The sequence below is a fragment of the Melanotaenia boesemani genome, chromosome 6, assembly GCF_017639745.1.
Source record: "Melanotaenia boesemani isolate fMelBoe1 chromosome 6, fMelBoe1.pri, whole genome shotgun sequence".
Taxonomy (NCBI): domain Eukaryota; kingdom Metazoa; phylum Chordata; class Actinopteri; order Atheriniformes; family Melanotaeniidae; genus Melanotaenia; species Melanotaenia boesemani.
In genome coordinates, this window is record NC_055687.1 from 31,503,656 (window position 1) to 31,527,753 (window position 24,098).

The 24,098-nt window shown below is 39.2% G+C and overlaps 1 protein-coding gene across 1 annotated transcript in view; it reads right to left on the reverse strand.

Moving 5' to 3' along the window:
• LOC121641066 (proprotein convertase subtilisin/kexin type 4-like) overlaps positions 1–24,098 on the reverse strand; it is a 214,339-nt gene that overhangs the window by 150,369 nt on the left and 39,872 nt on the right. Inside the window, exon 6 of the mRNA XM_041986940.1 lies at positions 20,810–20,915. Coding sequence (XP_041842874.1) covers positions 20,810–20,915 — 106 coding nt within the window. The remainder of the gene's footprint in view (positions 1–20,809; positions 20,916–24,098) is intronic.

The window sequence follows — 24,098 nt, forward strand, 5'->3', positions numbered from 1 at the left end:
GATAACATTGCTGAAATCATTTTCTGCCTCGCCTCCACAAATGATTGTGTGAGCAGAGAGATAAATAAAGTAATTGGTATCTTCACTGCAACTAAACTACTACCATCTAACAAACTTAGTCACTGACTTTGTGAATTCCCAAAGGCATCTACTGCTGCCAGAAAATTAAAACTGCCGGCTTAAAAAAGGAGTAACAAAAAGAAAAAGAGACTCTTTTTATGAATAAATAGCTGGTCCTGTTGTTGTCATTACCAATATGTAATTATTATTAGTTCAGTATCTTATTTGATCATAATCTGGCTATTTATATCGATCACTGTGTACCTGCTACACCTTCAGGTACAAAAAAATAATGAATAAAAGAAAAGAGATCAGTGAAAAGGCAATTGCTGCATCTTGGCCTCAAAATAGAGTTTAACAACTTAGAAGACTCCATTTACACCTTGTTGCTCCTGCTGACTTGTACTTTGGAGCTTTTTAAAGTAAACACTTATTAATGATACTTGCTCTGTCAATGCATGACAAAACTAACTGGTGGAATAGGAGCTCACTTACTTATATGTATGGAGAAGCTGTGTGTTAATAACAGTTATAGAGGTATGACAATAAGTTCAGGTATATAAAGTGCCAAGGGAACCAAATTTAATTTAATCTAAATTTCCTAAACTTCCCTATTTAATATATAGACAGTTATATACATAGTTATATACACAGGCCACAATAATAGGTCCACCTTGCTAGTACCAGGTTGGACACCCTTCTGCCTTTAGAAATGCCTTAATTCTTGGTGTCATAGATTCAACAAGGTCTTGGAAACATCCCTTAGAGATTTTGCTCCATATTGACATAACAGCATCACAAAGTTGCTGCAGATCCATGATGAGAATCTCTCATTCCACCACATCCCAAAGCTGCTCTACTGGATTGAGATCTGGAGATGATCTTAGCTTTGTGACATGGTACATTATCCTGCTGGAAGCAGCCATCAGAAGATGCTACACTGTGGTCATAAAGGGATGGATATGGTCAGCAACAATATTCAGGTGCAATTTTAACATTTCTTTTGCCATGTTTTATAAATCAAAAAGTCACTCCTGACTGTGGTGCTGCTCATGAAGTGGTGTCAGTAAGAGAACGCCTGCCAGCTCTGTCGACAGTAAGCCCAGCATCTTAGTAGCAGACAGTTTTGAAGTTCTTTATTAGTTTTACCAATGAACAGTTATGGATATGCTTTCACATTTCGCACACACCGTGGAAGATCCGGACATCCACAAAAATGAAAAATAGAAGGCTATCTTATAATTTTAACACTAGAACAGTCAAAATTTTATAACTAGACTACTAAACTGGCCACCATCAGTAATTTTGACCCCTACATTTAAAGTTTAATTTAGTTTATAGCTGACTATACAGCTAAAATAATAGGTAGCTTATTATAATAGCTTATAATCCTACTCAAATAATGTTTTACAAAACGAAGTGTAAAGCAACAATTGTAGCCTTCTCTTCCACAGAAAGCGGCTGCAGATACCTCTGTGAGCTGTTTGGGTTTCAGTGCACTTCTTGAAGATAACGTGGACATTTATTATAACAAGGTGTAGTATAGTGTAATATACAGCATGGATCCATCTCTGCATACCACCCTTTACAGAATACTTCCACATGATCTGATCCAGAACGTCGGAAATCTAAAAATAGAACAGCATAAAATCCTGTGTGTCTAAATCATCGCCTTTGGCCGACAGGTAGAAATGATCCTATTTCCTCTGTTCTATACATACTAAATATTAAAATCAATGAAAAGTCATGTAATTTTAGGAAAAGTCAGGGACTAGCAACGCATCATGCTTTTCTTTGACAAGTTATTGAATAGGCCTATGCAAATTTCAAAACTGTCAAAATGTCAGCCTTGGTCGTTCTAGTGAAAACAGTTCTGGTCAGATTACTAACAAATGTACAGTCATTCAGCTAATGTCTATTTTATAACAATTAGGCTACAGTAATCTCAAATTTCATTATTTTAGTGGCTGGTCTATCTTTGGTCAGCCTTCATTTCAGTAAAACAGAGTTTTCTTTTTAGTAAAAGTCAAACTTTTTTGGTCAGCCTTCATTTTCAAACAGTATTTCCGTGTCAGAGTATCAGGTAGGCTAATATTTCAGTTTTAATATAAATACACTGCTATGATTTTATTTGAAAATCAGGTTGAAATAAATTACATTTGCAAACAAATAATTTGTTTCATAGACAGGATACCAATCTGTGCTCCCCTGCTGTCTGTTTGCCATTGCTGCTGCAGCGGGCATGTTTGCCTCGCCTCCGTCACCCTCCAAGTCTAACTTGCTGGGCAGAAAGTCCGCTCGGTACGGTTCGGTGCTCCACTATATTCCTCAGCATCACCAGACTCTTCTGAAGTGGAATTGGCTGCTGATTCCACTGCACAAACCAGATTTCACGTTCTGGAACCGTCATGCATTTCTCTCATGTATGTCACTGTTTTAAGAATCACTTCAATGCAGCAAATTTCCTCTGGAATTAATGAAGTATTTCTGATTCTGATCCATGTTTTCATCCGCTTCCATCAGTTAGTAGAATGGTCAGCCCGCCGCAAGCAGCTCTCCCACTGACGTCACAACATGGCGGGGGGTTTTCTAGCAACTGGTGCGCCGGTCTTTACAATGTTGGATGAAACAATGCTGCATGAAAACAAGCCTGTTTGACTTTTAAGTGCACAGAACCATGTATTTCACCATGTTGTATTATTGTACTGCTAAATCGTGTCATGAGCAGTTTAAACTATGCCACACTAAGGGGGCCAAAGTGTGCCAAGAAAATATCCCCTGCACCCTTAAACCACCAGCAGGCTCAACGGTTCATACAAGGCAGGATGAATGTATGTTGTTGTCACCAAATCCTGAGCCTACCATCTGAGTGTGGAGCTGAAATGAAGACTCATCAGACCAGGAAACATTTTTCCATCTTCTATTGTTCAGTGTTGGTGAGTGTGTGTGAATTGTAGCCTCAGTTTGCTGTTCTTAGCTGACAGGAGGAACCCGGTGTGGTCTTCTGCTGCTGTAGCCCATCTGCTTCAAGGTTGGACATGTGTGTTCAGAGATGCTGTTCTGCAGATCTTGGTTGGAACAAGTGGTTTGAGTTCCTGTTACCTTTCTATCATCTCCAACCAGTCTGCCCATTCTGCATCAACCAGACATTCTGGTCCAGACAACTGCTGCTCACTGTATATTTTCTCTTCTTCGGACCATTCTCTGTAAACCCTAGAGCTAGATGTGTGTGAAAATCCCAGTAAATACTCAGACCAACAGCCATGTTCAAAGGCTTTTTAATCCTTCCTCCCTCATTCGGATGCTCAGTTTGAACTTCAGTAAGTCATCTTCACCATGTCTACATGACTAAATGCACTGAGTTGCTGATATGTGATTGGCTGTGTATATGTGTATATCTTCAGTATTCATCTGTTCAGACTACATGTATGACAATGCTTTCGACTTTACCTGTATCTTTTCACTAATAAATGGAAATAGAGCATATGCACACTGCTGCCATTCATTGCATCAAATGACTTAATGACAATGACTTGAAAATGCAATTTTGAGATAGTTTAAAATGGCTCTCTTTTCACAGCTGGCAAACACCTTAGAGGGATATTTGCTTCTTTAAAAGTTCTGTGTAGTAATTATGAGTAGTTAGACCTTACCTGCAGTACACAGCAGTCAGATTGCGCTCTGTTTAGAGAATAGCATAGTTTTCCATGGACCGAGCTACCACCTAAAAGCCACTCTTAAATGGCTACAGAAATGTGAACTGTTTGCCATCTGTAACATCTCAAACACGAAAAGTTTCAAGGTGTTTACGGAGATAGCTTTGTTGTAGTTGCTTTAACCACATTCCTTCTGTCTCAGACAGTTACATGGTCTACGTTGTCACAAGGTGTTTGCTGAAGAATAGTCATGTAAATATCAGCATTATTGACGATCCTTAAATCACTATGCAATTTTGGGGTTCAAGTTATTTTTAGATGGTGAAAAATACTGAGTAGCTTTAGCTCATCTATCAAGAAACGTGATTCTCTGAATTAAGAGCAACTTGAACTCTGTCATCTGTAGACAAGCCAAGTACCTCATAAATCCCACACAGAAAAAAAAGATGGGTTTATCCATATCTATTTAAACATCACTAGTCAGAGACAACATGATATTCTTTACATCACGAACATCACTTTTTCCAAATTCCCCTCATCTCCCTCCCTTTGCCATTCCTAGATAGCAAAGGGCACAATACACAGCTCACTTATAAAATAAAACACACACACACACACATTAAGACAGAATTTTCTAATACTCATGCGCTTTCCCTGTTTGCTGTTATTTCTTCACACAGTTTGCTCCAACACACTTTTGTCCACCGCTGTGAGGGATGCAAACAAACGCACAAACAAGCAAACAAAGTGATGAGCGGACATGACATCTGAGGCTTAGCTTTTGTTTCATCTTCTCTCTCTTGTCTCTCCCTCTATGTTTAGCGCAGTGTGTGAGGCCCGAGTGCAACACACTCCTTTATAGAGAGACGATGGGGAGGCAACCTCACTGCCAGAGCAAGTTTATTTTGCCAAGTGTGTGATCAAAGCCTCTGCATGTGTGTGAGTGCACGCACATTAGTGCGTACCTGTGTGTGTATACGGTATGAGAGAAAGCGCATGAGTGTGCTTGTGTGTGTGTGTGTTAGAGATATACAGTACTGTCTGAGTAGCAGTGGGTATTGACTAAACTGTAGAAATGATGGTTTTGTGCAGATGTCTCATTCTAGGAATAAACGTTCTATCAGTGCTGTATTTTTACAAATCAGTGCTCAAATATTATTAAATATGTAAAACACCAAGAACCTTTACACTAATGTTCTCCAAAAGCAGCTCCTCAGCATGCATAAAACATTTTACCACAATGCATTCAGATTTAAGAACCTCTTTCAAAGCCTTCGAGCCTGAGCAGCATGGATTTATGGCACAATGATGAAACATGAAAGCTATTATATAGGGAAAACACTTGCTTATATTTAATATTGCACTAGTCTGTGTGAAGTCATCATCTGTCAAACCGCCCTCTGCTTTGTTTTGACATCTTGCACACAAAACAAGGGAAGGTACTCATTTGAAACTTGCATTTTTGCATTTGCAGGATTTTTTTAAAAGATACATCATGGAAAGGTCAAACAAATAGCAATAGATATATCCTTTTTGTTGTTTAGTTGCAAAAACAAAGACACTTGTATTACAAAAACACTTGCATTTGACTTGTTAAGCCAGTGTGTAACAATTCACGCAGCATTCTGTGAACAGTGAAGAGCACATTAAGCTTGAGAAGGGAACATTTCATGTAGCTGTGAAAATTGCGAATAAAACACTGAAAAATCTGATTTTATTACACAAAAATTGGAATGCCAAAAATGGCCAAAACACACTTAAAGTTCGAAGGGTTAAAAGGAGTGCTGGGGGCTACTTTTCCGCAAAGTGACATCGTTAAAGAATTGTAATAAAGAAACGAGTCAGTGGCGCCAGTCACTGACCCCAATGAGCGAAAAAACAATGAAGCCAGTATAAATGGAGACCTGTCAGTCATTGGAAACCTTTGCATTGGGCTATATACAAATTATCATCTCCAAGAACCAAATTCACCTGGTGTGAGAAGGTATGCAGCAATACACACTGGTGTAGGTACTGTCGATAACCTTAATACTTAATTTCAGGTTGTGCCTTTCAGTGACCATTTATGTCTCATACACATCATTACACCCTGCAACACTTAAAGGACAAGTAGGACAAGAAATAATTACCCATAAACTCTTAAACTATCATGAGTGTGTGTGAATGCAGCTGACTGTGATTTAGAAAAGGTCTTGTCAGGATGTGTTGAAGGACCACACCACACTGAGAGCTACAGCTTCAGTAAAAACCACTGTTGATGCTTCCGTGTCCTGTTTCCAAAGAGTTTGAGCCAGAAACAGATCCATTAAGAAAGGAAAACAGTCAAAAAACATGCAGTGATGGCTAACATATTCTGACTGTTAGCACACTAATGAGCATGATATGTAGCAAAACACCCACAGCTTCTCTCTTCTGTGTGAGCCCACATACCAGTGGCAAGTTTCCAGAGCTGCATGTCATATTTCATTAAATGCTTTTTTAGCTCCTTTCTGTCTGTATGAAGCATCTTTATTGATTCAACAAAGTGTCTCAGCTTTGGTCATCATGACTCGAGGCTTAACATCTAAATAGTCTGGCACAATTCTTGAACGAATCAGCTGATTGGTGGGGGAATACATTGGGCAGCCATGATTTTCAAAAAAGAAGACGGTAAAAAAAACACAATGTAGTGAATGTTAAAACAACACTGGTGAATTTTGTCAGATTTCCACACTATGGAGCATCATAACAAAGCCTAATTCAGCATCCGTCTTGCATCCTGTCTCTACTCTGAGCTCTCTCCAGCCAGTAAAAGTCAGTCTGATGTTGATTCTTGTCTTATCTATTGCTCTGTGACTTTCTCTTTTTCTTTTCCTTTCTTCTTCCAATAATGTCCTCTTGGGTTTCTTTGCTGCACCAGAAGACCAATTCCAGTTTAATAATTCAATATTTGGTCAATGAGGATACAGATTAAGTGTAGTACTAATGAATAATAATAAAAAAGAAAAAAAAAAAACTCTTGCCGACACTGCTGTGATCTGACAGATTTAACAGAAAACAGAACTTTTCATTTATGAAAAACAAATGAGTTTTGAGCCACGTTTTTAACCATAAAGTGATGTAAAAGGTCACAGAATGTATGTATCAAATATGATACAGAGGCATTAAAGGGTTAAATAGCATCCTGTCTAAAGGCCAAGATCAGTTAATTAAATAACCTGAACAGTGAAAACACGATATTATGTTCTTTAAGTTTTTTTGAGATTTGGTAATTATGTACACTTAAAGATTGAATATACAGACACACACATACACACAACTTGCAAATATCTCGAAAAATATGTTTTCTCAGCACCAAAAAAAAAAAAAAAAAAAAAAAACACAAACAGAAACTGACTCTAATGATGATGATTTAGCATCAGTATAAAAATAAATGTTAAATAATTATAAATCAAAAATTATATTTAAAAGTACATGAATTAAAATAAAAGGCTAGTTCCTGGATGGGAGGGCCATGATTCATGAATGGGTGGTCCCTGCCTTCTGGGTCCCGTCCACAGTGCTGGATCTGCTATAACGCGATGCCCCGCACTGGGAAAAAAAGTTGTGAGGTCCAGTTTCTCAGCCTTGGCAAGCTGCAGGTCAATTATGGGTCCAGGATTGTACATAATAAATGTCACTGTGCCATCAAAACAAGTCAGAATAACTTTGTTGGAGTGTTGTGGTTGGAAAGTTATGTAGTGTTGCTTTAAAGTGCTCTGACTGCGACTGAGCACTCCGATCAATGTCCACACTTAGCACTCATAAATACTTTACACAACTTCACAAAATTCTCCCCAAAAACCCCTCAATTTAAAAACTTTAGAGATATTTATAAGCATTGTTAAAACATGAAAATAATAAACACAATTTTTGGCACAGAACTCCAACGTTAAACTGTATTCTTCTTTGCATCTCAGGAGCAAACAAGCCGAAAGAATTTCCCTCCTACACATTGCAGAGAAGAGCCTCTATTTAAACACAACACTATGAGAAATGTGGACGCTTTAACACTGTTTAGCATTGAGGGAGGGGGGCTTGCTTAATGGGACTTGGCTAAGCATGTGTAATTAAGAGCAGGGGTAAGTGGTGAGTTGCAGAGTGCATGATGGTGTTTGTATGTGTGTGTTTGTTGGGATATGGTAGCAGCATCAGCCCATGATGGAGTACTTTGCCGAGCCAAACACCCATTCAGCAAGCTGTGTGCTCATTAATCCTGCCAAACTCCACTTGTTACATGCACGCACAGGAAATCATGAGGCTAGGTAAACAGGGAACTGCTGTGATCCATCACTGCACGCCAGGAAAGCACTGATATAGGTGCACGCACGCGCACTCGTATACACACACACCAAGCAGAGAACAAGAGTGCAAAATGATAAGCTTTTACACGTACAAACATGCAGCAAAAACACACATGGCTCTGCGAGCGTGCAACAAATACACTGAGATAAACAGATGCAAACTAAATCATGCATTCGAATTTTTATCTGTTATCTTTTAGTTAGTATATTACACTGTTTCAGCTATCTGAATGTTTGCTGTGCTTTAATATCCAGAAATAGTGCTGCACTGTAGTGTTACAGAGAGAGACGGCATCTGAAGCTGCTAAAGGCCTGCACTTGCTATTAGTAGGAAGAAATACTGCTTTAAAGCCTGGAAGGAAATCAATAGAGCTTGACCCCAGTTTGGCCCCTGGTTGGAAGAAGAAGTTATGGGACCACACTGGCCTTGACATTAGCTTATTTCATCTGTATTTTTTTCTCTCTTAATTCCATTTCAACTTCCTTTCTCCCTCCCCCCCTCCTTCTTGTTTTGTTCCGTTTCTGCTTGCTCTCCTTTTGTTTTCATCTCCTAAATGTTTATGAATAAGCACAGAAACTCACAAGTCCACACACACACTAACACACACATAAACACATATCATATGACAAATGCAGTAGTTACACAGCCCAGTGGTTAGATGCAGTGTTGGAGCAGATCTGTTATATCTATACGCCTGCCTGGCTGGCGCATTTACTGAAGCCATCAGCGAAACAACATTCCATATATCTTTGACAGAGAGGGGAACAATACTGTTTACACCAATTTAGCCCTGGGAGAGGGGGGATTTCCAGTTAATGGGCAACGTTTTTTTTTTTATTTTCCTTCTCTTATTTTAACATTCTCAAATGGCCACCCTTCAGGAGGACAGATGAGACACACTCCCAAGCTGCTACTCACATGCTAATAATCTTCATTACAAAGCATATAAAAAACAACAACAACAACAAAAAGAAGCATGGTATCGCTCCATTAGAAAGTCGGGTCTGCTTGACAGAAATCCTTCATCCCAGACAGTCTAGCTATAAAAGGCTAAATAAGATACTAAATTTATATGCTAATAAACATGGCAACGAAGCATCCAGTGCAAACAAAAACAACAAAGAAAATAAAACCATAATTCTGTTTTCTTAATGATAACATGCAGCACCAGTCAAAAGCTTGGACACACTTTCCCATTAAATTTAATGGGAAAAGGTGTCCAAACATTTGACTGGTACTGTATTTTATAGTCAGGGCTCATGTCTTAACTGTGGACATGTCAGCTTGCTGGGTTCACCCAGCTGCATGGCTGAAGTGTGGTCTTGTTACACTGCGACAGCCTGGGAATGGTAAACCTGAGAAGGTTAAGGTCACTGGTCACCCAGGGCTAATCAAGGCTTAGTGGTAGAGCAGGTTTAGGTTTGGGCTGGATGTAAAAAGGCAAGCACGGTTCACATCAGGTCAGAGGAAGAATGAACTGTCTGCTGCAGTTAATGAAATGCGACAAGAAAATTAGGCTGTACCTTAATGAAGGGTTAGAAAACAAAAGAAGTAAGGTGGTAAATAATACAATTTCGATGTATTACTGCTTATGCATTGATATTAGAAGCATAGTAAAACTAAACTTATTGGTGACCACAAACCATATTATCCTCATTATCTACCTACATGTGTATAAGGTGAGTGTGTAACCGTCTTGGAACAATCTGTGGGCAGCTTTTATTTTTTCATCATCCTGTTATAGGGGTATTTTTCTATCTCATTGTATCAGGACCAGTTTAGCATCTCTTCTTTTAACAACAGACCGTAAGTGTCTGGGAACTAAGGAGAAAAACTGATGGACTTCTAGGAAAGAAATATATCTCTTAATATTGATGGTGTCTTTCCAAATGTACAAGCTGCCAGTTCCAGAGGCACCAAAGCACCCTCATAGCATCAGAGATCCAGGCTTTTTAACTAAGAATAGATAATAAGCCAGATGTTCTCTTTCATCTTTAATATATTGTATATTATCTTGTGATGATACCTAGAATTGTGGATTATACTTGGAAATTTGTTAAACATTTTCTTACTCTAAAATGTTCTGCAGACTACTAGACTTTACTTCTGAGAGACTCTGACTCACTAAGGTGCTCTTTTGTTCTTGATTATGTTGTTGACTGGTTCAGAATTAACCTAATTAGTTGTAAAATATTCATCCAACTGTCTGTTTAGTACCACTTACTTTTCCAGCAGTTTGTTACCCCCATCACAGGACATAGCCATCAGCCTCAAACTCAAGATGAGCTCATATTTTTCTTAAAATAGTGAAATATTTTACTTTCAACATATGGTATGTGTTCTATATTCTAATATGAACTAAATACTTTTATAAGAATTGAAAAGTGGTGCAAAATGTAGCACTGAATAACCTACACAAAGTCCAGCACAAAGTTTGAGTTTGGTAAGAGCATCTGAAGCAGATGAATTGAATTTAAAGGGTGGCCAACAATGTGCTCGACAAAGAGAAAGTAAAGGGATCACCAAAGCCGTAACTATTTATTATAGTAACTGTGTCCCATTCACGGCATGTGTGGGGTAGCAGTGATTAAGAGGTTGGTGTGTTTGGAAACCTTCATAAATACATAGAAGCAAACAAATCCCAGAAGACGTTTGTGTGTGTGTGTGTGTGTGTGTGTGTGGGTGTGTGTCCGCCTGTGTGTAAATCTGATTTTTTTTCAATGGAGAATTAGTTTAGAATCTGTTTTTGTATCTAACCTTAGATTTAACGCAATAAAAAGCACAGTAATTACCCAAAATAAATGTCACACAGCTCATGAGCCTACTTTTTCCTTTGTGTGACAAATTGTTTTCTTAAAACTTCAAAGACAACCGCTTTTATTTCACTGTACAAATAGGTGAAACAAACTAATGTGCTGCAGCTTCCTCCAGATCTTTAGCCTCTTTCCACTTTAGCCTGTTATGAAAACAAAAATGACCCCCCGAGCATTTTGAAGTGCTGTCTCAATGCCTGACTGACAGAAATGGAGATCTGTCTCACTCCTGCGCAGCCTACACAACACAGGCAGACTTACAATGAAGCCAGTATGAATGGAGACCTGTCAATCACTGGAAACTTTTGCATTGGGCTATATACAAATTATCATCTCCAAGAACCAAATTCACCAGGTGTGAGAAGGTATGCAGCAATACACACTGGTGTAGGTACTGTTGATAAATGCACACTTCCACAAACAATCAAACACAGACATTATACACTAGCTCACACACATAAACAAACATACACATATTCACATGCAAAGTGCACATAAACTTACACACATTGCTCCCATGCTGGTGCCCAGGCTGTAGAAGTCATCAGAGACCTGTAAAGCATTACCCTCTGTGTGACTCGAGCCTCTCCAGAAATAGCCTCTGTAATGTATTCTTACCGCCACCGTCTCTTTTGCACAATAGTGCCCTTAATAACACACTCCATTTCTGTTGGCATAAATAAGGGCTCCATTTCCATCTTATTTCATGCAAATGAGAGTGCCAGCGCCCAAACAGGTAGTGGGAGTAGTGTGTGAGTGGAGTGTGGAAGTGTGTAGTTGCCGAGTGTAGAGGCATGATTGGGGACTAGCAAATTCAAATGAGTGTTGGAGAGACCCCACAATGTGCCAATGACTCCCACGCCAGCCTTCCAACGCCGTGACAGACAACGTCACTTAGTCACTTATGGGCCCTGTCGCCTGCACAGGGTGCCATTACAGGGGCCAACGCAAAAACTAATATTTATCCAGGAAAATGGTTCTCTGGAGAGAGATTATTGATGCAGACACAAGAGTTGCACTCCAGTAGCAGACGCTGGTCTGGCCACCGAACATAGCATCTGATTAGCGGATTCCACAGGTTCGCTTCATTTGGAGAGCAGGGATTGGCTCCTTTGTTTGTAACCAGAGTAAATCGCATCGCCTTTTATCTTGTGTAGAAGATCTGCTCAGAGTGCCTCAAATGGGGTTTTACCCTGGTGTCCTCCAGTGAACTCACATCACTCCACTAAGACTCGTGCAGTTTACCAGAACTGACAATAACTGGGATTTGACATAAATATTGATATTGTAGTAACAATACTTATATGATAATACCTACGATAACACTGCAGTTATTGTATTAATGGCTGTCGATGTAGCTGATATAGTTATTTCCCACTGTTCAGAGTTGTAACTGTTCTATTTGTAGCTTCAAGCAGTTGTGGTAATAAATCCTCTCCATCTACATTTACTGGTAATTTTAGAGAAATTGATTTCTTACTTTTAAAGACAGGAGTTTGATCTGCACATTTCAAGTTTATTTAGGAGTAGAAAAGAGAATTTTTCATTTCTATAACTTTAAATCATTGTAGAAAATTTTTTGTTTGAGAACTACAACAATTTAGTATAACATTGTTTTTTTTACAAGCATCCCTAAAGCTTGTGAGGTCGTTTTCTTCAACAACTTTAAATATTTAGTTTTGTAGGTGCATTACTGTTAACTAGCAGACTGAAGTGTGGACAAATCAACTAAAAATGTCTGACATAAATTTAATTACCGTAAAATTTAATCGCAATATTTTCAGTTTACTTTCCAAATTCCTTTGTGTAAGGGTAAAGTCCATCAAGAAAAGTTATGCTTACAACTCTCCCTTGTAATGTTATGCCTCAAAAAACTGTAGTCAGGCATCAATGTGGCTATAGACAAAAAAACAAAACAACACATCTCTTATGGTCGGGTCACTCAGGGTGAAGATAATGTGAACAAAGGAGAAGAAAAACTCAGTAGCCTCCTCTTTCAGTAGCTACATGCAGAGCTTTCTGCTGGCTTTCGCTCTATGAAAGAACATAAACACAACAATTTCAGGGTGAGATTTATAATAATGAGAAGGAACAACAGCAGCTGCTTAAAGGCAAAGGCAGAACATACCCGAAGTAGCGTTGCTTTATCAGAACATGTGGAGTATAATTAAGGCACAATCATATACAATAACACAACATGCCATAATGTGGCAGTAATAATAGGTGTGATCTTTTTCTATCATTTTATTTATGTAAAATGACCATAGTCATCATCATACAGTTGTTTACCCCTGTGTGTGTGTGTGTTTGTGTGTGTGTGTGTGTGTGATAGAACTGAAATGAGATTTCCCTTCAACACAAGATCTACAATGCCAGCACTAATGTCAGTGGAAGCAGCTGATAATTAATAATGATGATTATGTGATATTTTATACAAGAAAATCATATTAAACAAGCACCCCTGGGAGCACAGTTACAATCAGCCACCATTACTTGCCACCAATAGCTACACCAGCTCATTTTATAATCCAGAAAATCTTAAGAAAAAAAATGTGACACCAATAGTTGGTCCGGTATAATCAAACCATAATCACGTGTTGTTTCAAGTATTATAACCTGCCTAAGATGCCAGCAGCATTAGCAGCAGATACGTAATTTCTCGTTCTGTCTCCATTTTTGTGCCACCTTTGCCAGCGGAGTGGTGTAAGATGGTTTTTGAGAAAAAACATTTCTTGGACTTTCTTTATTTGGTTGATCCTTCTTTGATTTTGTAATGGAAAATTTATACACATAGCCCTTATACTCTATAATTTACCTTTTGTATTATTAACAACCTTGACTTATGCTTCACTGAGGAAGAGAGCGACTTGTACCCAGATAATATTTAGTGAGCTCTCCTCCCCATCACAGATGTTGATAACAGTCTTTAGAAAACATTGTACCAGGTGCAGACAATGTACTGAAGATTTGCAACCAACGACCTTGATGCCATCACGTCATGCGAGTCTATATTAACCAAGCCCATGTGTGTTTCTGCGGATTTGCTCAGCCAAAACTGTTTGACTGTGTGACTCTCATTGCTGATCAGCTCTTAATAAAATACTCTGTTTGATTCTCACTTAGTGTGTGATCTTTGATAATAAAATTCCACAACAATTTTTACAAATGTTTTCTGTGATTTTAAATCCAAATACATCAGAGGAAATGTAGGCTTCACTTCCTGTTGGCTACTGACTAGAATCTCTTACCACGTGGTGTTATAAAAAAGTATAAAACCAGTGTTATATTCTCTAACTCTGGAGCTTTTTCAGTAAACAGGCCTGGAAGAGTAGCTGGTAATATCAAAAGAAGCAGGAAGTGGGAGACTGGGAAGAAAAATTTTACAGAGGTGGATGGTGGTCAGATAAAACGGCTCCACACTCGCTTCAAGGAAAGGTTAATGTCTCTCTCTCAGTTTCTCCACCTCTCCCTCCCTCGCTTTCCCAGCTGAGGTCTGTGTGACTTACAGCAGGTCCAGACTGCATTAGATTAAATCATAAATTACCCACCCACCCTTATATCTGCATCCCCTCCCTCCTCAACCCCTATCACACTCTCCCCCACCACCCTCTCCCTATCTCAATCTCGCTCTCCCTTTATTCTCCTATATTCCATTGGCCATGTATTTCTCCCGTTCCCCCACCATTATTTCTCCCCAGCTCTAATCATTATTTCCTTTTCTTTGCCCTCCTCATTCCTCTCACTGTGCCTGTACTCTGCAATATGAATGCCCTTTCTGAAAGAGGACTGCTGCAGTATGGACTCTGGGAAATGTGCTTGAATTACTGCTAATTTCACATGTTTGAACTTTAAATATGTCTTACAGTCTTTTCCTGCAATTTTATAAACATTACTTATAAACAACTTTTATAAAGTCTGCCTCTTGTATATGGCAGAAGAGATGCCCTATTGTTTTCCTTTATTTCTGTATTTTTCTAATGTTATGTGAACTGTCAATCCAGCTGAAAATAAAAACTAAACTTCCTTGAGTAAGAAACATTAATTCCTGCTTACACTGCAGATCTTATGACATCCGCTCTCCACCTACACGGCACCAGATCAGCTTGTAGTCCTAAAGTTATGGCTGCTAACCAGGGTGTTAATAATAATTTTTTTCATTGCGTATGGAAATATTTAATAAAATAAGGTTTTCTAATTATATACTGAACTTTTTTTTATCATTCATGATGGTTAATGGAAATGTTTAGCTTCTACAAAGTTAAATGTTTTTAAATTTTTGAAACATTACAGAGAAAAACATCTTTGAGTTCAATTTAATCTCTACGCCTCATGAAAGCCTCATCTCTAAACCAACAGTTCAGTTTTCATAGGATTGGTAAAACTCCAAACCCTATTTCACATATAAAGCAATTGTTTGTGTGGTAAATAAAATTTAAATATAATAAATTGTCATGAAACAAAATTAACATGTAGACCAGGGCTACTCAATTCGGTCCTACGAGGGCCGCAATCCAGCAAGTTTTTCATGTATCCCTGCACCAACACACCTAATAAACTCTAAATAAAAATTAAGTAATCGAATAATAATAAAAACAGAAAAATGGTAGAGCAGGAAGATGCCCAGAAGCATCTTTTGCAAAGGATGCTTCTAATCATCATTAGAAAAATGGAAAGTTTTCAGGTGAAAATGATGTGACTGGGCTGTATGTATGAATCCATAACATTTGCTCCTGAGGTTTTGTGAAGATTACCCTGCCAGCTACTCCAGACATGTTAGTGGCTGGAACATCAGTGGGTGTATCAATGTCCAAATACATCAGCTAATAATCCATGTATGGCAAGCAAGTAGTTGTGCTGGTGCATTAGAATATATTTAATATAGACTAACACAAAAGCAGCCAGCCACCATTCCTTGTGTGCAGTTAATAAAAAGCAGTATTTTACACAATATACCTTTTGCACCATACCCTGCCTCCAAGCATACCCCCTCCCAAACCCCGAACATCACTCTAACATTTCCAGCTGTGAGAATTAATCTCCAGCAGAGAATTTCCTGCTACGAAATTTAAGTGTGAACAGCAGCAAACTTTCTTTATATTCAGAAGAAACCCACAGATGATAATGATGATGTGTCAGAATGACTTGTTTTGCACTGTGATGGAGCAGCGCCTCTTGGTCACTGACAGCTGGGATAAACTCCAGCTCCCAGGATAGATGGCCTCTTATTCTCTTAATAATGAAAATAAGGTTTTAAATCAACATTTCATACTCAGTAATTAGAATGTGGTGCCTCCTCATGCAAACATTAGCGTTACATCCATTTAGGATGGCTGACACCTACTGTAGGTGAACATCTGCACATTTCACCTGTTATTGTTTATGGACTTGAAGGCACAGAGGTATGTTCGATGCTTAACAACTTGTTGGTGGGGTAAGAAAAAGCGCAGCCATAAAACAAAAACTAATAAATAAAAAATAAATAAAAAGAGCCCATCCATTCAACCCCCACACATTTAGCTTCACTGCTCCGCTGGATAAAAAGAGGAATAAAATAGAATGACCCCACCACTAGCAGCTCTCTTATCCCCCTACTGCTCTCTTCTTCCTCCCCCTTGCTGTGTGAAATCAAATTTCCATGTGGCTCCCGTATCTGTTGCACAGCGAGGTGATTTATCAGGGATGCAAAGAGCATGCAGAAACAATCTTTATTACATCCATTTCCTGCTTGTCAGCCGGGATCATGTTGGCTGTTCATTAAAGGCGCGGCGCAGGTGAGGAGAATGCATCCCGATGCCTTGATAGATTGTCTGCTCCCCTGTGGTGACAGCAGCTGGATGGATTGAACAGCGGGGGGCGAGCAGGGAGGAAAAAAGCGCTGACTCTGTCGCTCTTTCTGTCAGAGACACTTTTACATGGCCGGCCAGTGTCATTTCTACCAAACAGCCCCCCCACGCCATACGCACATACACAAACAGGCCTCTGACACTTTCTGGCCTTAAGCCAAAAGCTTGCCTTAATGTGAGTATCTTCAGTCACTGATGTAAAGACACCAGCCAAACAGCTTATGAGCATAGAATAAAAAAAAATGGGCAATAATTGCAGGTTTTACTTACATTTAAGAAGGAAAACGCAAGTTTGATCAGATACTGCAGAATACAACAAATAAAAGCACTGCACTGATATACTACAGAAAAGATTACTAACAGTGTGCTAATGAAGTATTACAAATATTGTCACAGACAAGCAAAGTATTTATAGCTATTATTTATATAAGTAGCACTTATATAAAATATTTATATCTCTTCATTTAACTACAGAAATGTGATGATTCTGGTTTGTAAATGCAATCAATTCCAGCTGTTCAGAAGACACCACAAAATGTGGTGAGGTATGGTTCTGTGTGAGTAATTTTAAGATATTGTTCAATAACACTGTAATCTCAGATTAGTTGAGCTTACTGGAAATTTGAGAGGAAACCAGATCCACAAAACCACTTTAGTTTTTACAAATGCTAAAACTAAACATGTTAAGTTGTATCAACATGGGCAACCACTGGTCTTTATTAAAAACATCAGTTCACCTAACTATTCTTTCTTCATACCACCTAGTGGTTTGAACTAACTCTCTTAAGTCAGATTTATGCAAATTATTTAGTTCGTTCACAAGAAGACTGAAGCACAGACTCGGTTTCATGAAAAGTCAACTTAAAGACTCAACTTGTTCCATAACAAATATTTGATCAATCTAAATTAAACTTTGTAACACACCTTTAAATGATAATAACTGATAGGTGCATCTTTGCATATATATGTCATAAAATAGGGGTACAGAACTGGAACACTGGCAGTAAAGCACACAACTAAAATTTCTAGCACAACAGTCACAAAAGGTTGAAATCCTGCTGAATAAGCATCTCCCATGAGCCTTTGTGGTCCAGATATGCTGAGTTTTAAAAATAGTCCCACCCCTTGTGACAGAAACATAACATGTTCACATCTTTGCTGATTATTACCACACGGCACAATGTTGAAAACAATTAAAAACAACTTGTGTGGTTTAGTACTCAGACACTGTTTATACCAGTGGTTCCCAACCTGGGGTCCAGGAGGGGGTCCCCTTAGGACACAAGGGGTCCCTGAGGCTTTAAACATTCAGAACCGTTGTGATTAATGTCCACACATTGTCTTTATTTAAAAAAAAGGAAGGCTATGTGTTATTATTTTAACGTTGGCTTTATGTATAGACAGGATTCAACCAGAATACACTGTTTATGGTGAGAATCTCACTTTTAAAAGGATGAAACCAGCATGGTTTCAGCATGGTGTGGGGCAGGGGGTCCACCACTTTTTAGTATTCGCATGAAGGGGGTCTTCAAGAAAAATAGTTTGGCAACCACTGTTTTATTCAAATCATAAAATAATGATTCATCACAATTAAAAAGTTTCTATTCTAACAAAATTCAGGTTTACAGTGAACCCAGCAAATAAAACTAAGGGAAAAATTAAGCTGCACAGTTACATCCTGAAAACAAAAACTGGCATATTCTTCCTAACTTGCTATGACTGACACACAACATAAGCCGAAACTGTAGTAAATACATTTCATACTGTAAGGACACACCTCATTAAGCCAATCAGCAAGAATATAAAAAACACAGCTCTACATCTTTCAGATGTAAGAGCTGAAAGCTCTTTCATCTTTCCTTTAGCCTTCATAATCAGCCATAAAATCTTTCATCATCCCTCCTTCCACAACCGATAGACATCATGAAAACATAAATACAACTCTGCATTTATGTAAGGCTTACATTGTCCCTCAGTGTGCTGCTCTTCAAGGTGCTTTACTATGAAATCCTACCTTCGCCTCACTGTAGCCTCCATAATTCCCCAGATATGAACACAAACAAGGGATACGAGTGCAGCATTTGTTCAAACTGATAACTTACACACGTACATGTGTATATGAATTAGTCTTACATCGACCGACAGCTCCCTAAATTATCTTTTATATCATCTTCTTTTTATAGATCCTCACCATTTTTTTTTCATTTCCCCATCTATACAGCCAACCATCCTCCTTTTAATTCCATTTTAAGACTTTGTCTTTGTCTCTTGGTGTAGCAGTGACATGTAATGACAATGGTGTGAGCGCAGATTGAAATGGGAGTCTTGGTGGACAGAGGCCAGTGTGGATAGCTGTGTGACAGGGACACGGTAGTACAATGGTAGGACAGGTAGGTGAGCGGTGGAAGCAATTTCTCTGATGAATCTATAACCCACTCACCAGTCATAATCCATAGACGAGGGGCTAATGAGGACTGCTTATGTTGACATGCATGGTATGTGACAGCTGTCTTTTATTCTAGCCGTAAAAGTGTCCGTGCGGGCCTCATTTATCAAACTGTACACAGCTCTTAATGTGCGTTTCACAAACAAGACACGTGGTATTGATTAGACATGATACTCTGGCATCGGGCTGATAAACAAGGCATGTGATTTTATTGAGGCTTGAACTTTTTTAGCCGTCAGGAGCTGCAGCAATGAAATAAAATTAATGCAAGGATATTTCACAGTGCAACTGTGACCGAACAGAAACCCAAAGACAAGAATGTAAAGTAAAAGTGGCACCCTGAATATGACTGAATGGTTTTAGAGGTCTCAGACGCCGATTGCATTACATCTAAAACAAAGGAATTGAGCTAAAAGATGAACATAGAAAAAGACACCAAAAGAGGGCTGAGGCACCGGCACTTTCTCAAAGAGAAATAATTTATTTCATTGTGATATTAAAATCAATAGGCATCGATTGAAAGGCGGCTAAAGGTGAGAACGGACATAATCCTTCAGTTGTGAGGGGCAGACTGTGCAAAGGAGGGGGGGGTTAAAAAGGTTAGGAATAAGGAAAAAGTCACCTCCTAGTTAACAAAGAGGAAGTGAGTAAAGAAGGAAGAGGAAAAGAGAAAGAAGGAAGAGAGAAAGCAAAAGAGAAAGACTGAGGGAGCTCTTGCTCAGTGGAATCAATACAGAGAGGTGGAGCGGAGTACAATAGCCTCAGAGGAGGGGGAGATTCAGTGGTGCAAGTCTAATACTCTCTCATGCACACACTCATACATGCACATACACACATGCATTAACACATACACAACCCACCCCTCTTCGAATCCTTTTTGCTCCTGCCTTCTGACATTTCCCTCTATATCCTTCCTCTGTTTAATTCCTTTCTCCCTCTCTCTCTCTCACTTGCTCATTCTGTATCCACCCTTCACCCGTTACCACGCACACACCCCCTTCCCACCCACACACACACACAAAAATGCACATATAGAGACTCTGTCTGTATGCAGACAAATGCATAGCAGAGAGAAGATCTTCACCACAGCTGCATCTTTCATCGAAAACCAATAAACATGCATGAAAACACGTGGAGAAAACACACACATACACACACAAGAAGTGCACTTGTTTCCAAGACCACTGTCACTTTCAGTAACACAAGACAGATCAAAGACACTTGTCTGCCAAAAGAAAGTGCTGAAAGTGCCCCGTGAACACCTTAACACACACTCACATACACACACACATACAAAACAGCAAACTCCAACAACTACTCCAGCTCTATCAGCACTTGAGACTAGTGAGGCTTCAATTAGTTCTTGATGAATGAGCCCATAAGATGCCGCTCTCTCATTTCCCTTGTTGCCAGATATCCCAGCAATCAGAGAGAAATGAATTCTCATTGTGGCGTGACTGAGATGAAGATGATGGCGGTAAGGTGGTGGCACTGCTGGGGGCATGGAGGTGGGGGTGGGGAAGGGGGGGATCATTCAACCGCTTCACACAAAGCTAGAGTTGAGGTTCACAACATCATTTTTTTGGGAGGAGTGTCTTAGCTGCCACAGATTCCCCATTAGGTCTTTTTCTTCCTGTTTGTGTGCATTAGCCTGAAGTTAAGACTCACCATCATCGATGATGCAGACCACGACACCATTGCCGGTGACGTTGTTCCTCCAAACTGGCATCACGTTCAGGTCGGACCCAGTGGAGTTGTACTCACCCTGTGCAAACTAAACACACAAAAACACATGCACACGCCATTATTTCATCAGCTTCAAAAATAATGCTGCGTTATTTACATTGTAGCCGTCATCCACTGTTGAGGTGCACTCATCCGTCGTTCGTTGCAAGGAACCTGTTGTTGTTATGTACAGTCAGGTTACGAGGCTGAAACTATTGTTCTTAAAGAGGGAAAAATAAGTCAGAAGAAAAATGTTCTTAATTCGGGTTTGGGATTTAGTTGATCAAACTGGTGGATGGACAGAGGAAAGCTGTTTCCAGTTAAATCCTCAGTTTGCATTACTGCCTTTTAACTTTGCTTAAGCCTGAAGAATCCCTGCCAATTTCTTTCTCAGATGTCCCGTGTCCATACGCCACCCGGTTAAAACTTTGGTGTCACCTGTGAAACTTGTACAATGTCAGGTAGGTAGTTTTGACATGATGTGTGCCAGATGTTTGTCTTAGCAGGTATGTCTGGCTTTGAGTTATGGTGGATGTTGAGCCCTCTTTCCAGTCCTGCCCACCCCTAACCAGTCTCAGGACGGGGTAATGAATTGAAGAGATAATCTGATGCACTGTTGTTTTTTATTATATTATAAACTGGCTAATCTGGATCATAAAATTGAGTTATTTGAACTGGATTATAATTAAATGAAAACATTTGATTGACCTAGACTGTAAAAGTGCCTTAAGCTGACTTTGTCATGAACTGGCAAATATGACAGCTGCCATGTATGTGGACCTATGATAAAGCAGATATAGGCCTATAGGACTCATTCTACAGGAGCAAAATCATAACAGTTTTCTTTTTTGGTAAAACAATGACATACTAATAGGAACAGGGGGTGTCTACCATTTATTACTATAAGATATATTAAAAATATGTTTTTTTGCTTCTGTGTATCTGGTAAGAAGAGTATCATATTGTGTTCAACAGGATTTTGAGAAAAGTTTATCCCATAAATTGAAGCAAAATGTCTCTGAAACTGTATGTGACAAATATGTCACGTCGGGCTCTTATGGGTTAAAGTTGTGTTTTAATGTAAACATACATCAAAAGCACAAAAACCACACATAAAAACGCAAGCATTTGGAGAGGCTTCAACTGTTGTTATCATTATGAAGAGAGAGAGAAAGAGAAAGCGAAGGAGAAAGAGCACAATGGAAGAAATGTCTCTGTAGGGGGGTAGTATGTGTGTGTGGGTGTGTGTGAATGTGCATGTGTGTTTGAGGGGTTGCATCTGGGGAGCAGCAAAGCTTTGTTGTTAGTGCTGAATGGAAGCAAGTAGCAGACTGCCATCCACCAAAGAGGACTAGGACCAGCCCTAGGGAGGAAAACAAACACACACATGCTCACAAAAAATGGCACACACCTTTGTCAACTTGGATATAAGTCCACAAAGAAGAATCTTGAACGTTGATTCATTTTTTTTTTTTACATTTTTTACACCATAAAGCCAATGACAAAGCTTCTCACACACAACAGAAAATCATAACAACACTCTGGTGCACTGCAACTTAATATCTCCCCTCTAGCACATACACATCTGTGCGCAAGCAGTCACAAATGTGAGCAAAACAAAAATACAACTGCAAAAATCCTACTTTATCAATGCATTCGCTGTCCTTTAGTGAAAAACACAGGCAAACTCATTTATAACAGCACACACCATCCACAAGTGTGTTCAGGATGCTTTATAGTTCTCAGCAGAGCCCCTCTGCAGGAGCTCAACTTGTCCTCAGTGAGGGTACAATGGGCTAAACTTGCCTTGTTTGTGTTTACTACTCAACCATCACATATACGTTATTTTTAAGGAACATACACACATACACACATGCGTTGTCTAGGCCTGGCAGGCTACCAACCCTGAGCAGATTACGGACCCCCAATCAATATCTACGTCCACCAGAGGCTGATTAAACACAGCACAGTGAAAGCAGGAGGGGGAGGAGAGGGGTCAACAGAGAAAAAGCTCCAAAGCTTAAAAACACTTTACATTTTTCATAATTATTGTGCGACTCATAATTATCTTCCATTGTCTTGTTTATGCAATCAGCCAAAAGACGCATACTACATATATCATACTGGACTTTATAAATAATCTTGTAAATAAAATTTCTAAAGTGGGAAGTTGACTATTTGCAACAAATCAGACTCATAAAAAAAAGCTCAGAGATTTTTCTTCCACCTCAGCATCATTATTCCCCCATCATCTCCTCTCACTTCCTTTCTTCTGTCTCTACCACCTTCCGCCCCCGTCCTGACTCTCAACCCTCCATCTCGCCCCGAGAGCTGAGGTGTCAGTCAATCTGTTGCCAGTTGCCTTGGTGAATCTTTGAACCCGCCTCTCCTCCCCCTCACTCTGCCAGATTACACCCTCGCACGTCAGTCAAGAACATCCGCAGTGTCGATTGGCTGAGCTCTGCTTGCCCTTGTATCCTTGGCAATTCTGTGACAGAGATTTATTACAACTTAAATAACCAGATAAGGAAGAATTCATTATTGAAGCCTTTTAAGATAAACAAACATGATGTTTAAATTATATAAAAGGCACTAAAGTATTATAGTTACTCGTGTTTTAACGAAGATTGGCTGTAATGTGACACAAGTATTGTAAAAATCAAAAAGAGGTTCATTAGTATAAGACTAATATTAGATGGTAAATGGACTTATATAGCACTTTTCCAGTCAGCTTGACCCCTCAATGCGCTTTACACTACCTGTCACATTCACCCATTCACTCACATACACACATTTACACCCCAATAGGCACATCGGAGGCAACGTAGGGTTAAGTGTCTTGCCAGAGGACACTTCGACATGTAGGGACAGAAAGCTTAGAATCCAGTTGGAAGGCGACTGATCCTCGTCCTGAGCTACAGCCGCCTCGGTGTTGTGTATTAAACATTTATTCTGCACCTACCAAAATATGTCCGTAAGGGTGCTAACTAGCTTAGCCCATCTTCACTTGACATGACCTGTCTAATTTCAGACTAAATTATATTAAACTTCATCAAATATGATCCAAATCCCAGAAAAGTACATACATAGCTTTGTACAATTACTGATCAAAAATTTTTTGACAAGTGTTTTTTTGATAAACCACATTTTATCAAACACATTTAAAAGTGATCGTCAGAGTTTAAAGTTTTCTGTTACCAAATGCTACATCTATTTTACAGTTAAAAGATAA